At 33.0% G+C, this 13,926-nt stretch overlaps 1 protein-coding gene and 1 long non-coding RNA gene across 2 annotated transcripts; one reads left to right on the top strand and one right to left on the bottom strand.

Annotated features, from left to right (window-relative positions):
* Window positions 1–5,096: 5,096 nt before the first annotated feature.
* On the bottom strand, window positions 5,097–7,509 carry LOC133853724 (uncharacterized). The gene is made up of 3 exons (XR_009896725.1): window positions 7,150–7,509; window positions 6,916–7,030; window positions 5,097–5,475 (listed from the first exon to the last, which is right to left on the bottom strand). It is a non-coding gene; the product is annotated as an uncharacterized LOC133853724 (long non-coding RNA).
* Window positions 7,510–12,258: 4,749 nt separating this feature from the next.
* LOC133855076 (thaumatin-like protein) lies at window positions 12,259–13,147 on the top strand. Its single transcript, XM_062291377.1, has one exon. It carries the CDS (start codon window positions 12,283–12,285, stop codon window positions 12,958–12,960), a length of 678 nt encoding a protein of 225 aa, XP_062147361.1. The 5' UTR covers window positions 12,259–12,282; the 3' UTR covers window positions 12,961–13,147.
* Window positions 13,148–13,926: the final 779 nt, after the last annotated feature.

The raw sequence follows: 13,926 nt of genomic DNA, 5'->3' as shown, positions 1-13,926 counted from the left end.
CGTTTGGCAACCCCTTCTCTTTTCCTTTTTTTTTTTTTTTTTTTTTTTTTTTTTTTTTTTTTAACTTCTTTCAAAAAAAACATTAACTTCAAAACATTTTTACTTTTTTCACTATTTACATCACATCAACAATTTTTTATTGCTATTTAAATAAATAAAAAATCCAATACAACACAATTTTTTCACTTTTCTATATAAACTTTTTTTACTTTATATCATGTCAATCAATGTTTACTAAAAAAAAAAAAAAAAAAAAAATCCCCCCATACTGGAGGGTAACAGGTTGCCAACAATTTGTAAGTAATTTGGCATATATTGTAAAATAGCCTATATAAAATTTATTTATTCAAATAAATTTTAGATCATTCAGCCTTTTATTCTTATAATTGAGTTCTATTTAGACTCTTTTACATATTCTACCTAAATTGCTAGTAATAAGGCCGTGGACATATCTAATTCGGACAATATAAGATATCGTTTGTTTAGGATAAGTTGGCCATCGGCCTCCCTTGTTTAAGGAGATCCTCATCTTTTATAAGGTAAGGATTTCAGTCCCTTAAAATTTGAGTAGGGAATAAAGGAGGGAGTGTTGGGCCTGGGCATTCGAAAAAGTGGGATTTATACCCCAAGTTGCTAGAAACATGTCCAAACACTTCGAGCCCCGAACCCCCTCACTTATTCCTTTCCCAAATTTGAGTTAGGGAATTCCCTTCTCTTTTATGTTTTCTAGAGAGTTTTTTTTTTTTTTTGAAAAAGTATTTTGATATGACGTAAAATTAAAAATTGTTTTGATTGTTTTGGATTTTGTGTTGTTTATTAATAATTATTTTTTAGAAAAGAAAAACAATATTGGTATTGGTTCACTATATCCACTTTCTTGTAAAGCACCCATGTCAGTTCATAATATTGATAAAATGTTAGGGGATGTTTGGGTGTCTATGTTTTTCAAATTATATTATATTATATTGGGAAACAATGCTTGGATGCTTTTTGAATTCAGAATTTAGAATTAAAATTGTATTCGGATTTTATCCGACCTGTTTTTAACCAAACTTTTCAAATTTAACTCAAGTCAAAATAATAATAAAATAATAAAAAAAAATCCCAAGGGTGGTCGAGCCACCCCTGGGCATTTGGGGGTTGTGGTCCAGGGTGGCTCAGTGGTCCAAGGTGGCTTGTGGTGGTTCGGGGATGGCTCGGTGGTGGTCTGACGGTGGCCCGGTACTAGCTTGGTAGTGGTTCAATAGTGATCCAGTGGTGGTTTGACAGTTTGAGAATGAGAAACTCAGTCTCAGAAAATGATTTATAAAATTTAAAAATTGAATTCATTTTCCAAAAAAATTATTTTCGGTCGCACAACTCACACCAAACATCATAAAATATAAATAATATTTTTACGTCAAAATAAACGAAGAGCCACTGTGCTTTCAAGCTAAACTCCCCTGTCTCTCTGGATAAGCGGGGCTAGCTGGCCGGCCTAAGACGTACAACTCCATGATCTTGACTAGACTCTTCAAGGAGTAGTGGAGTAATGATAGGCAGGGGACGGCTTGCCCGGCCCTTACCTACGTGGAAAGGGCCTTTTGCCTTTTAATTTTTTTTTTTTATAAAAAAAAAAAAAAAAAAAACAAAAATCGAATTTTGAAACCTGATTTAGGTCCATTCTATACCCATTTCTTCCCCAAACCATTTCCCCCCCAAATTTTTCCCTCCCTCTCTCTCTCCATCTCCTCTCCTCAACACCACCGTGAGCCCGCCACCGTCGACCACTCCACTGTGCGTTCTCCATCTCTGGCCAAAACCCAACCACCATGCGTTCTCCATCTCCAGTTTGGCTTTGACGACCCAACCACTGTACCGCCACGAGCAGCCCGAGCCGAACCACCACCACCACCGCCAATGAGCCCATCCAACGTAAGATTTTCTTAGTTTTTTTTTTTTTTTTGATTTCCTCTCAAAATCTGGTTTTTTTAGTTGTTTTTGGTTGAGATTTGGCTGAGAAAATGCAGGAATTGGAGGGACAAAGTTGGCTGAGATTTGATCTCCCACAGTACCGGCGACCATTTCCCTAATTTCCGGCCTAGATCTCCCCCATTTCCGGCACCGGTAGCGATCTCCCCCATTTCTGGTTTTTTGATTTGCCTTTTTTAGTTGCTTGCTGTGATTTGTGGTTTTTTGCTATTTGGTTCCTGGTTATAAAATGCCATCTTACATGTTTGTTTATACATTATTTGTAATTGGGTTTCTGCTAATAAAATGCCCTCTTACTAAGTTTTGTTATCTTTTGTGTTTTTTTTTTAGTATTTTTCAAGAGAATGGATTATGTGGATGTATCAGTAGTTGGAACTGGTTGTATTTGGGTCTTAGAGCAATAACATCCTTTCAATTCGCTGTTTAATGTTGTGTGTTTGGCTGGATTAGTGATTATTTGCTAATTTATTTTCTTTAGGAAACCGGAAGAATGTGGGAAATGAATGAAATATGTTACTATAAGTTTTTTTTTTTAGGTATTTTTTAGAATTTTTTTCTAACCTTCTTTTTTTAGGTATCGATCTCCCTCATTTCTGATTTTTTGAGTTGTTTTTTGATCTGCCTTTTTTAGTTGCTTGCTGTGATTTGTGGTTTTTTGCCATTGGGTATATGGTTATAAAATGCCCACTTACATGTTTGTTTATGCATTGTTTATGTGTTAAATCAGTCTTCAAACCATGATTTTTGCATAACTCAAAACAGATTTTGAATCAAATCTATGTAGCCCAAGAAAGTTCAAACTCAAATTGGAGACAGGGTATATGGAGATATTTTTGGTTAGTTAATATGAGTTTTCTTTTTGGAATTTTGAAACACTAATGACGTATTTCGCTATGTTTTTATTCCTTGACTTTATCCGCAATAAAAAATATGGGTTTTATTGATTGGTTGAGTTTTTTTTCTTGGCTCTGCCCTGACAATACAGTTTTTTCTTGGTGCATTCTAGGCTTGTTCTCTTGATACAACAATATTTTTTTTTTGGTGTATTCATATGTCTATTACCTTGTTGGACTTATTTCTGTATCAGGTGGAATCTCTTGTTTTTCTCTTAAAATATTGCTTGTATAATTTCTCCAAGTTTTTCATATTTGGCTGTGTCTACTGCTGCAGCATTTATGCAGCACCTCATTCTATACTTTTGGAACTGTTTAGGGGCAAATTATTGAACTCATTCTAGAAATTTGTTGGTGCTTAATAAAATTATTAAGCACCAACATCTTCTCTTTGATTAAGGCAAGTTCTATCGTCATGTTTTAGAAAGTACACAAAATTGTACCTTCTACGATTAATTGTGTTCAAATCCCCACACTTAAAGCCATAATTCCCTGGATTTCTATTTCTATAAAACCTCATCTCACTTCAATTATTCTTGAAAGGCATCTTGAAGGGCACTTGGATTGAGTTTTCAGGGGAAGGAGGGCTTTGTTGAATCTTATCTAGATCAGGCAAGATTGTTTTGATGTTATTCTGGATCTCCCCAGAGTGATTCTTGTTCCAAGATTTAAGAGCCTTCTTGGTAAGCTTCCATTTGCCACAGAGAGAATGAAAGGGAGCATTAGATATTTGAGAGCCATGCATAAGCAACAACCGAATGGCTAGATTTCTTTAACTCAGAAAAGCTTCAAACATGAAAGGTTTGACGAGATATAATAATTCCCCCAGCGCCCCCTCCTTTCGCGGGGTAGAAAGTAAGATTAGGTTAAAGTTAGATTCTGCTGCAAGAAGGTGTTTAGAGCATTTAAAAAGAGATATACGCATTCCTGGTTTGCTGGTAAGAATGACAATTTTTTATATAACTCATGAACCTAACAAGAAATTACAGAGTTATGGTTTAACATAATCGAACGAAATTAATGACAATTTTTTTTTCTATGCACTGTATATCTATATATACTTAATTATCAAAGAATAATGCTACATTTACACCCATTTTATTATGTTGATCATTTCACACAGATAACATGGATTGATCATTTGGGGGTTTGTATATTTTTTATTCTTTATTCTTATATTCTTTTGACTGGTGATTGTTTGACATGCGTGTTTGACATGCTTTGGTTGGTTGGATGATGTTTTTTGAGGTTAAAAATGTTTTTTGCATTGGCACGACAAAATGTCGACACATAGTGATGCATCAAGTGCGTCAAGTATACGTCCATTATGTAAATGAGGAGTACCTGCACGTGTAAGGTACTCTTGGACTAAGTCCAATACCGCCAAAAAGTGGTATGGCTGTGAAAATTATAAGGTACTTTTTGAAATTAAAATTGTGTTATACTTTGTACGCTAGTAGATGATGACATTTTTTACTCTTATTTTTTCAGGCAGAAAAAGGGTGATTGTGATTATTTTGCATGGACTGATCATGAAATGACTACGTATGAGATGAAAATAATGGAATGACTAAAAGTCATAGAAGATAGAAGACATGCAGATAGGGGATAGGGGATAGACTTGAGAAACTAATTGAAACAAAATATAATGATCACTATGTTAAATTTGAGAAGTTGATTGAAACAAAATTTAATGATCAATATGTTAAACGTCGACGGGTGTTGGGGTTGTGTTAAACTAATGGGAAGATGTTTCGGGCTACGTTAGTAGTAGTCATTTTGTTTTTAGTTTTTTACCTTAGTGGCTATGGTGGATCTGGATGAACTTGATGTTAAACTGAAAGAAAAGTAAAGGTCTGTATCAAGTTGAGATGTATTGTACTGTGATATGTTAACTAGTTAATGATTGTAATGTAGTGACTTCTTTTTTTCTTTTTGTAGAGAAATGTTATTTTGTGATTGGTGAACAAGTGTAGTAAGTTTGGTGTGTAATTGAAATTTAATTTCGCTCTTGAAGTTTGGTGTGTAATCATGCTAGTTATAAGTCATAGGCAATACTGATCATTATATTTTCGAACCAATATAAAGCATCTTTCAGCCATCCGTTCTGCTGCCAAAATTGAAAAAGAAGTACAGCAATTAGCATCAAAAGCACAATTTGTACTCCACCCAAAAGAACTGAATATTTACTCTGAAAAGCTATGGCAGAAGAGATTCAGAAAAATTCCAATTGTAAAGTTAAAAGAATGAAGCTTGAACTGCATTTTTTTTTTAAATACAGAAGCAGTTGGTTCGAATTGCATAAGAAATAAGACAAACGATTAAGGATAGAAAATGGCATTTCTTCATATTTGGATTGCCAAAATCCCAATTGATGAGGATCGGCCTATGATTCCCATCAATTAATCAAAGTCAAACACGTATTCTTTTCAGAATGTTAATATAAAACCAAAAAAACATTGAACCAACATCTAAAATATCAAGACATAACCAATATGCATTTTCTCCCATGATGCCATTTCGCATCTTCATCTCCTTCATCCTAATCATTCACCTCAGACATTGACTTCTCAAACTCAACTTCGTCCTCTGCTGCATTGGCACCTTCAGCCTGATTCAGCCAAAAAACCAAACAAACCAATTATATCCATTACTGAACATCAAACTTGTCTGCCTCACCTCATATAGGAGAACAACTGAAACAGAACATGCTATTAAAACAGAGAACGGATTTTTAGTTACATACCCATACAATAAAACATTTCTTGAAAATCAATTCCAAAAGTTCTTAATTGCATATAACAGTGTTATCACATGAAGAAATGAACTAGGCACTCAAGACCAAGCAGCCATACAACTTGCAAGTGAAAAGCAAACTAGGAATGTGTACATCTCTATTTAACTAACCAAAAACATCTCCATATACCCTGTCTCCAATTTGAGTTTGAACTTTCTTGGGTCTACACAGATTTGATTCAAAATCTGTTATGAGTGATGCAAAAATCATGGTTTGAAGACGGATTTTACACATAAACAATGCATAAAAAAACATGTAAGAGGGCATTTTATAACCATAAACCCAATCGCAAAAAATCACAAATCACGGCAAGCAACTAAAAAAGGCAGATCAAAAAACAACTCAAAAAACCAGAAATTGGGAAGATCGATACCTAAAAAAAGGTTAGAAAAAAATTCTAAAAAATACCTAAAAAAAACCTTGTAGTGACATCTTTCATTCATTTCCCACATTCTTCCGGTTTCCTAAAGAAAATAAATTAGCAAATAATCACTAATCCTGCCAAACACACAACATTAAACAGCGAATTGAAAGGATGTTATTGCTCTAAGATCCAAATACAACCAGTTCCAACTACTGATACATCCACATAATCCATTCTCTTGAAAAATACTAAAAAAAAAAAAACAAAAGATAACAAAACTTGGTAAGAGGGCATTTTATTAGCAGAAACCCAATAGCAAATAATGCATAAACAAACATGTAAGAGGGCATTTTATAACCAGAAACCCAATAGCAAAAAATCACAAATCACAGTAAGCAACTAAAAAAGGCATATCAAAAACTCAAAAAACCAGAAATGGGGTAGTTGGATTTTTCAGTTTTGGTCTTAAAATCAATCACTTTATGGGCTGTGGTTCCTCCTTGGCTGGATGTATTCAATCTCAAGGAGTCAGGGTACCCAATAGCGGTGTAAATGTATGCCAAAAAACAGAGATTTTCGACTGATACCATGTGTTGGACATAAATGCCTAAAACAAAGCCTAGATGGTCACAATTGTGTCCATATAAAACACCAGCCAGCTTTTGATCATCCTCTTTTCAAAAATCATACAATTCAAGTTTCGGTCTGGTGATGCAGCACTACAAGATGGGTACAAGTAAAACAGGGGAAATGGTTCATATGATTGTTTTTTAATACAGCCCCCATACATGTCAAGACTCAAAACAAACATAACAAAAACCTTCTGAATTGTAAATTAACAGAGAGAACATACTCATCAAAATCCCTCCTTCTGGGAAATGAGAGATTACCTGGAAAGGCAATGAGCTGAATGGAGCTCGATGAGATCTCCAATCCACGCAAAAATCTGTACCCCCGATTCAAGGATCTAGAAGCTCAAGCTTTTGGTTATTGGCTTTTCAAGATCTAGGGCACAGAATAATGACCAAGAATCAGCCAAATCTCACTCAAAAACAACTAAAAAAATCGGATCTGAAGAGAAAATCAAACCCTAAACCCTAAAAAAACAAAAAAACTAATAAAACCTTATGGTGGATGGGATCGTTGGCGGCGGTGGTGGTGGTTTGGCTGGGGCTGCTCGTGGCGGTACAGTGGTTGGGTAGTCGGAGCCGAACCGGAGATGGAGAACGCATGGTGGTTGGGTTTTGGCCGGAGATGGAAAACGCACAGTGGAGTGGTCGACGGTGACGGGCTCACGGTGGGGTTGAGGAGAGGAGATGGAGAGAGAGAGAGAGGGAGGGAAAAATTTGGGGGGAAAATGGTTTGGGGAAGAAATGGGTATAGAATGGACTTATAACAGGTTTCAAAATTAGATTTTTTTTTTTTAAAATATTTACATATTAAAAGGCAAAAGGCCCTTTCCTACATGGAAAGGGCCGAGCAAGGAAGGGCCAGGCAAGGGGCGAGAAGCCGTCCCCTGCCTATAATTGCTTGGAATAGTGATTGGGGGACTCCTCTCCCTTTTCAATAAACAAATCAATTTTATTAAAAAATGAGTAGTGATTGGGAGACCTCTAACCAGCCCTCTCCTCCTTTTCAATAAACAAATTAATTTTATTGAAAAATGAGTTGTGATTGGGGGACCCCTAATCGGCCTCCCTCCCTCCCTCCCTCATTTTCAATAAACAAATCAATTTTATTGAAAAATAAGTAGTGATAGGGGGAGACCCCTAACCGGCCCCCTCCCCTTTTTCAATAAATAAATCAATTTTATTAAAAAAATGAGTAATGAATGGGAGATCCTATCCGGCCTCCCTTTCAATACCCCTAACCGCCCTCCCCCCCCCCCCCATTAGGGGTCTCCCCCCATTCACTACACCTATTCAAGGCAAGTCAAGCCAAATGATGTCGTAATCTCTGAATAATTTCCAAGAAATAATTAGTCGCATGTACAACTACACCGTGCGTCATCATGTAGAATTGTAGATCATCCCAAAGATTAAAATAAATGTTTCTCTACCATTTCATTTTTGTCATTTTGATAATAATATCATTTCATTTTTCATTTAATAATAGAAAAATGGTTGCGATGCTTGGTGGAGCTTGTGCCACCAATGGCCAGGATATATTATTATTGCTTTTTGTAATGACCAATTTAAACTAAAATATTTTATACCCTCTTTTAATTTAATTTTTTTTTTTTTTTTTTTTTTTTTGTTTCTAAATGATAGAAATATTACTTATATCATTTTATACATAAATCCTTTTAAATATTATATTTACCCTAAATCAAACTTCAGACCTCCTCATGGACCTCATCTATAAACGGAAAAACTACACTCATTTCTTTCAAGGTTTGTTTATGTTTACGATTTCAAAATGTGCAATTTATATAAGTAGTGATTTTAAAACGTGTAATTTAAAACGTGACTTTTATTAACTCAATTAAGAGTTTAATTAAATTTCAGTTTAACTTTTAACAAACGTATGTTTTAAAATATGCACCCCTTACTTGCAATTTTAAACTGCGGGTTTTTCTACGTTTTTTAATTACAATTTAATAAAAACGCATCACAAACGATACATTTTATGCGATTTGATTTAAAATTGCTTTTTTAGTATGCAAAATGACATTGCCAAACTTACACCAAAATTGCAATGTCTCTCCAAATTTTATAAAGTTGAAATTGACCCTCAAATTACCTAGCTTTTTTATTTAGCTCCCTTTGTTAAGATTTTCTATTAACTTGGACGGCAAACACACGGCGTATTTAACAAAAAAAACCCTAATAGAGGGATTAAAGTCAAAAGGCTAAGTCATTTGGTTGGGGGCACATTAATTTTCCCAAAATAAATATATATATATATATATATATATATATATATATATATATATATATATATATATATATATATATATATATATATATATATATATATACAAAATCATGGGTCCATCTTCTATATGGGTATGGAAAAAGCAGGTGTTTATTTAATTTTAATCTTGACCTTCTGTTTGAACGGGGACTATCAAGTACTATTGAAGATTCGACGCCTGTAATTATTTATTTATTTAATTTTTAACATGTCCACATAATAAGGGATGAAAAATTTAAACTAGTGACCTCCACTTCCTGGAGTGTGATCCTCAACTGATTGAACTATCTATAGAGACAATTACTTATTTATCTATATTAACAAAATGACTCGACTTGGCTTTTGAAGTATATATATTAATTAATTAATTAATTGAGTCGCATAAAAGCTTCATCCGTTTTTTATTTTTTTTTTTATTTTTATTATTTTCTAACTAAGTAGTTAATCAAGGGTGAATTCAAAAGATTTAATCAAGGGGAATTTTTTTTTTTTTTTTCTCCTTAATATCTTGACCCCGTTGATATATATGGATCAGCAGAGAAATTTGCCTCGAAGTTATAAATAAATTGAGTTTGGCTTGCCTTTAAAATTAAAAAATAAAAAATAAAAAAAATTGCTTGAGCGAAAACTCCAATTATTTATTTCACGAAAAGTAATCTTTATTATTTATTTTTTTATACAATGATATTTTTATTGGAGGCAAGCCAAACTCGGTAATAAAAGGGGCTTTGCGTGAGGAAAATATACATTTTTGTTCTATTTATTTGGGTGTAAAATATTTTTTAAAAAATAATTTTTATATTTTTCAATATTTGATACAATAAAAAATGATGGTCAATAAAAATTATTTTTAATTTGACCGTAAAAATATTTTTAATTTTTTAACAATATTTTACGTCAAAATAAACGAAACATTAAAGTTGAATTTCGTTTAAAAAAAAAAAAAGAATTATAAAATAGTTATGCAGAAAACTGTGGTATATATATATATATATATATATATATATATATATATAATGTATTGACTAAAACAAAACATTTAAACAACGGAATATTTTTCATATCCGCTAATAGAATAAAAAATGTGTCTGAGAAGAAGAAGGTTCATGGCTCCATGTGGACTTTTTTCACCGACCATAATCTGAAAAGGATATAAATTTATCTTCTAAAAACGCCAGGTGTCCTTTTCGTCGTTACAAAAAAAATTATGTAAGAGGCATATGTTATTAAAAAAAAAAAGAACAAAAAAATAAAAAGAGAATTTTATTTAAGAATATTGAACTTTCACTCTTTTTAAGAGAAATTATGAACTTCAAAACGTCGTAATTTAAGATATCATTTTTTAAAAAAATCTTAATTAGAAATCCTCCATTAGTATTTTCTGTTAAATTTTATCAAAATTTTCAAAATATCATCCTTCTTTTTAGGGAAAAAGAAAAAGAAAAATAAATTACAAGAATTTAGATATTTGTTAGAATTTAACAAAATTTGTAAAACTTATGCTTGAATCTTTAAAAATTTCAAGCGTTTTTTCATCCAAATTTTCTCCGCTGATTGTTGGAGAACCACTTTTGTGAAATTGAAAGCTGTTTTGATGACAACTGAGAATTTATTTTGAGGTTGAAATTTTCCAAGCCCATTATAAAGAATTTGTGATTTCGTAAATAATAAATGTAATTTTAAATCAAATCGCAGAATATAAATTGTTTGAGAACAATGTTTTTAAAAATTGATATTTGAAAACGCAGAAAATTTGATTTTTCAAATCGCAGGTAAGATGGTGTTTTTTTGAAAACCCATAATTTTAAAAGATAATTTACGATTTTAAACGTTAAACTACGATTTTACTAAACATTTGACTATATTTTTAAAAATTACTCTTTTTAAATCTCACATTTTAAAATTATAATTTAAAATTACACCTTTTGAAATAACAAACCAAACGGATTCTTACTGTCTTTGGTTGGTGAAGAATATCAATTTAGGAATTTTTGGATGCCATCCATATTCCGGTTGTTGAGACTTTTCCTCGCCATTAATTTCTAGCTTCTATTTTGCTTACTTTTCTACGCTATGGGGTCATTATTTATTAGAAATTTGACATTTGTGCATTAATGCCAATAATTTCGGCCTCGCCTATTTGTCTACGTTAAAAATCTACAAGCCATAACTCAAAGTGAGCATATATCCACAATTTTCCACATCTTCTAAAGATTTTTCTCGGTAACCAAACAACAACATTAAAAAGAGAGGAAAGGCAAGATCAGAGAAAGTAACAAACAGATTTAGAATAAACTTGTTCCAAATAACAAGTTTCACGTAGTTTTTCTCTTCTCGATCAGTAACCCAACAACATAAAAAAAATTAAATAAACACTAAGATATATAATTTGAAAGTATTTTCGAACGTTCAAATTCAGGAGACGAAGTCTCAGAAGAACAGTTACAAGACGTCCGCGCACGTCGACAATGTTGTCGTTAGTAATATCAAAATATTTCGTTGCATCAACAACAATCAGAAATCAACTTATCAACAATGACATTTTGGTCGTCGTCATTGATAACGTAGTTGCTAAAAATTAAACCAAAATTCTTGTAGTGCTTTGAGGCTCATGATGCAATTTCGAGTTCATGTGCACCCTCCGATCTGATTTCCATGATTCCTATTTATGTTTCTAATTTGATTTATTATATATGTATACTAAGATTCGTAACCTCTATGCCTACAGATTTAGAAATATATATATATATATATATATATATATATATATATATTCCTTAAAATTGTGTTAGAGGATTTTTTTATTATTATTATTAAAAAAAAATTAATTTATTAAATCAAAATATATTCTTAAAACATTTGATTCTCGTACACATTTTTAATAGAATAAATAAATTATACATAATTTTAAAAAATGCACCTAACAAACTAATAATTATCTATTATAAAACAGTACAATAAATTAGGTTGATTCGGCCGGTCTCAATAAAATGTCGTTAAAAAAATTATGGTGTTGAAAACATCGTAGCTAGAAATAATTTTTTTTTTTTAAATGTAGATATTGTTTATTAATAAACGTGATCGAACCTCCACCAAATAAGTATTAGATCGAACTAAGGATCAGAACGACAACACGTGTCACATACGTCCTTGGTTTTTTTTTTTTTTTTGTTCAAATTGTCAAATTTTCCAACAAAAGCTTGACTAGCCAATAGAATTTCCCTAATTAAGCAACTTCCCAAAAGGCCATAACCACCCCCAAGCTCACCCTATATATATAAACCCCTACGCATCTCCCTCACAAATCACAAGAGCTTACACAGTTTCTCTCCCTTCACAAAATGAGTCTCTCCAAAAACCTATCAATTTTCTTCTCCCTTTTCATCACCCTCAGCTTTGGTCTAGCCCATGCAGCTAGATTTGACATAACCAACAACTGCCCCTTCACAGTGTGGGCCGGAGCGGTACCCGGTGGCGGCAGGCAGCTCAACCGAGGTCAAACATGGAGCCTTAATGTTAATGCCGGTACTAAAGGGGCTCGCATTTGGCCTCGAACAGGGTGCAATTTTGACGGTTCCGGGCGTGGCAAATGCCAGACTGGTGACTGCGGCGGGCTTCTCCAATGCCAAGCCTATGGTGTACCCCCAAACACCCTTGCCGAATATGCACTAAACCAATATAACAACTTGGACTTCATCGATATCTCTCTTGTTGATGGGTTTAATGTTGCTATGGATTTTAGCCCCACGTCTAATGGGTGCACTCGTGGCATAAGATGTACTGCTGATATTAACGGACAGTGCCCCAATCAGTTGAAGGCACCTGGCGGTTGTAACAATCCATGTACGGTGTTCAAGACCGATCAATATTGCTGCAATTCTGGAAACTGTGGACCTACCGACTATTCCAGATTTTTTAAGACTCGATGTCCCGATGCTTATAGTTACCCTAAGGATGACCAAACAAGCACATTCACGTGCCCCGGTGGGACTAACTACAAGGTTGTCTTCTGCCCTTGATGAATTAGTAGTTGATCAAGAGGAAGGAAACTAGCTAGCTACTAGCTAGTGATATATAATAATATGTACGTGATGTAATAAAACGATATATAAAAGCTTAAAAGGCTTTGTGTGCACGCATGACGCTAGCCATATTACGTATTCACGTAATTGGCTGTAATAAAATTACGATCGTAAGTCATAATAACCTTTCTATTTGCGGTGATTTTTTTTTTTTTTTTTTTTTTGAGAATTAACCATGTTTGCAACTCTCTATATATGTCCGTATTTCTTGTGGCTGATGATGAATCGAAGTATTGTTAATGGGAGGTAAATATTGGACGTTCAACTTTTATGAGCGTGGTAAACGTATTATAATTTTTACTATAGGTTTTATTTTTTTTAAAAAAAGTTTACGTAACAATGTACATAATACTTATTACGCTCATTATTAAAATGTAGACTACCGTATAAGTTTACAAAGAAACCATAATAAAAACAGCAATGTTTGGAGAGCGAAAATTATTAATTCAATTTTTTTTTTTCTCCTTTTTATATAAACATGTCAAAAACAAATAAAAAATAAAAGCAATAATGTCTCAAGCATTTTTTTTCAACTTTTATTGCTGACCATATATATAAAGATATGTATACGTACCTTTATGGAGCTAATTTCAAAGCAGCCGGCATAACTTTACAATTCATTCAATTTATATATAGATATTTGTTTTTTTGAAAGAAGTCTAGCAGACTAGCATAACTTTTATTAAAGAAACAATTCATATGCATTTCGCCATATATGACCGACCTTTCATTTTTGCACCTCTCCCGTACTATTCTCGACTATCACGCCTATGCTTACGTTCTTATTGCTTTTATTCACTGCCGCATCTTAATTGGCTTTAACAAACCTATCTATAAGAGCAGTAGCAGTAGCAGTAGGCATTTAATCATTTTTTTTAATTTAAGAAAAATTTAGGGAATTAA

Source organism: Alnus glutinosa, chromosome 13 (assembly GCF_958979055.1).
Source record: "Alnus glutinosa chromosome 13, dhAlnGlut1.1, whole genome shotgun sequence".
Taxonomy (NCBI): Eukaryota; Viridiplantae; Streptophyta; class Magnoliopsida; order Fagales; family Betulaceae; genus Alnus; species Alnus glutinosa.
The sequence above is the reverse complement of the archived record's forward strand: the minus strand, read 5'-3'. Positions and strand labels throughout refer to the sequence as shown.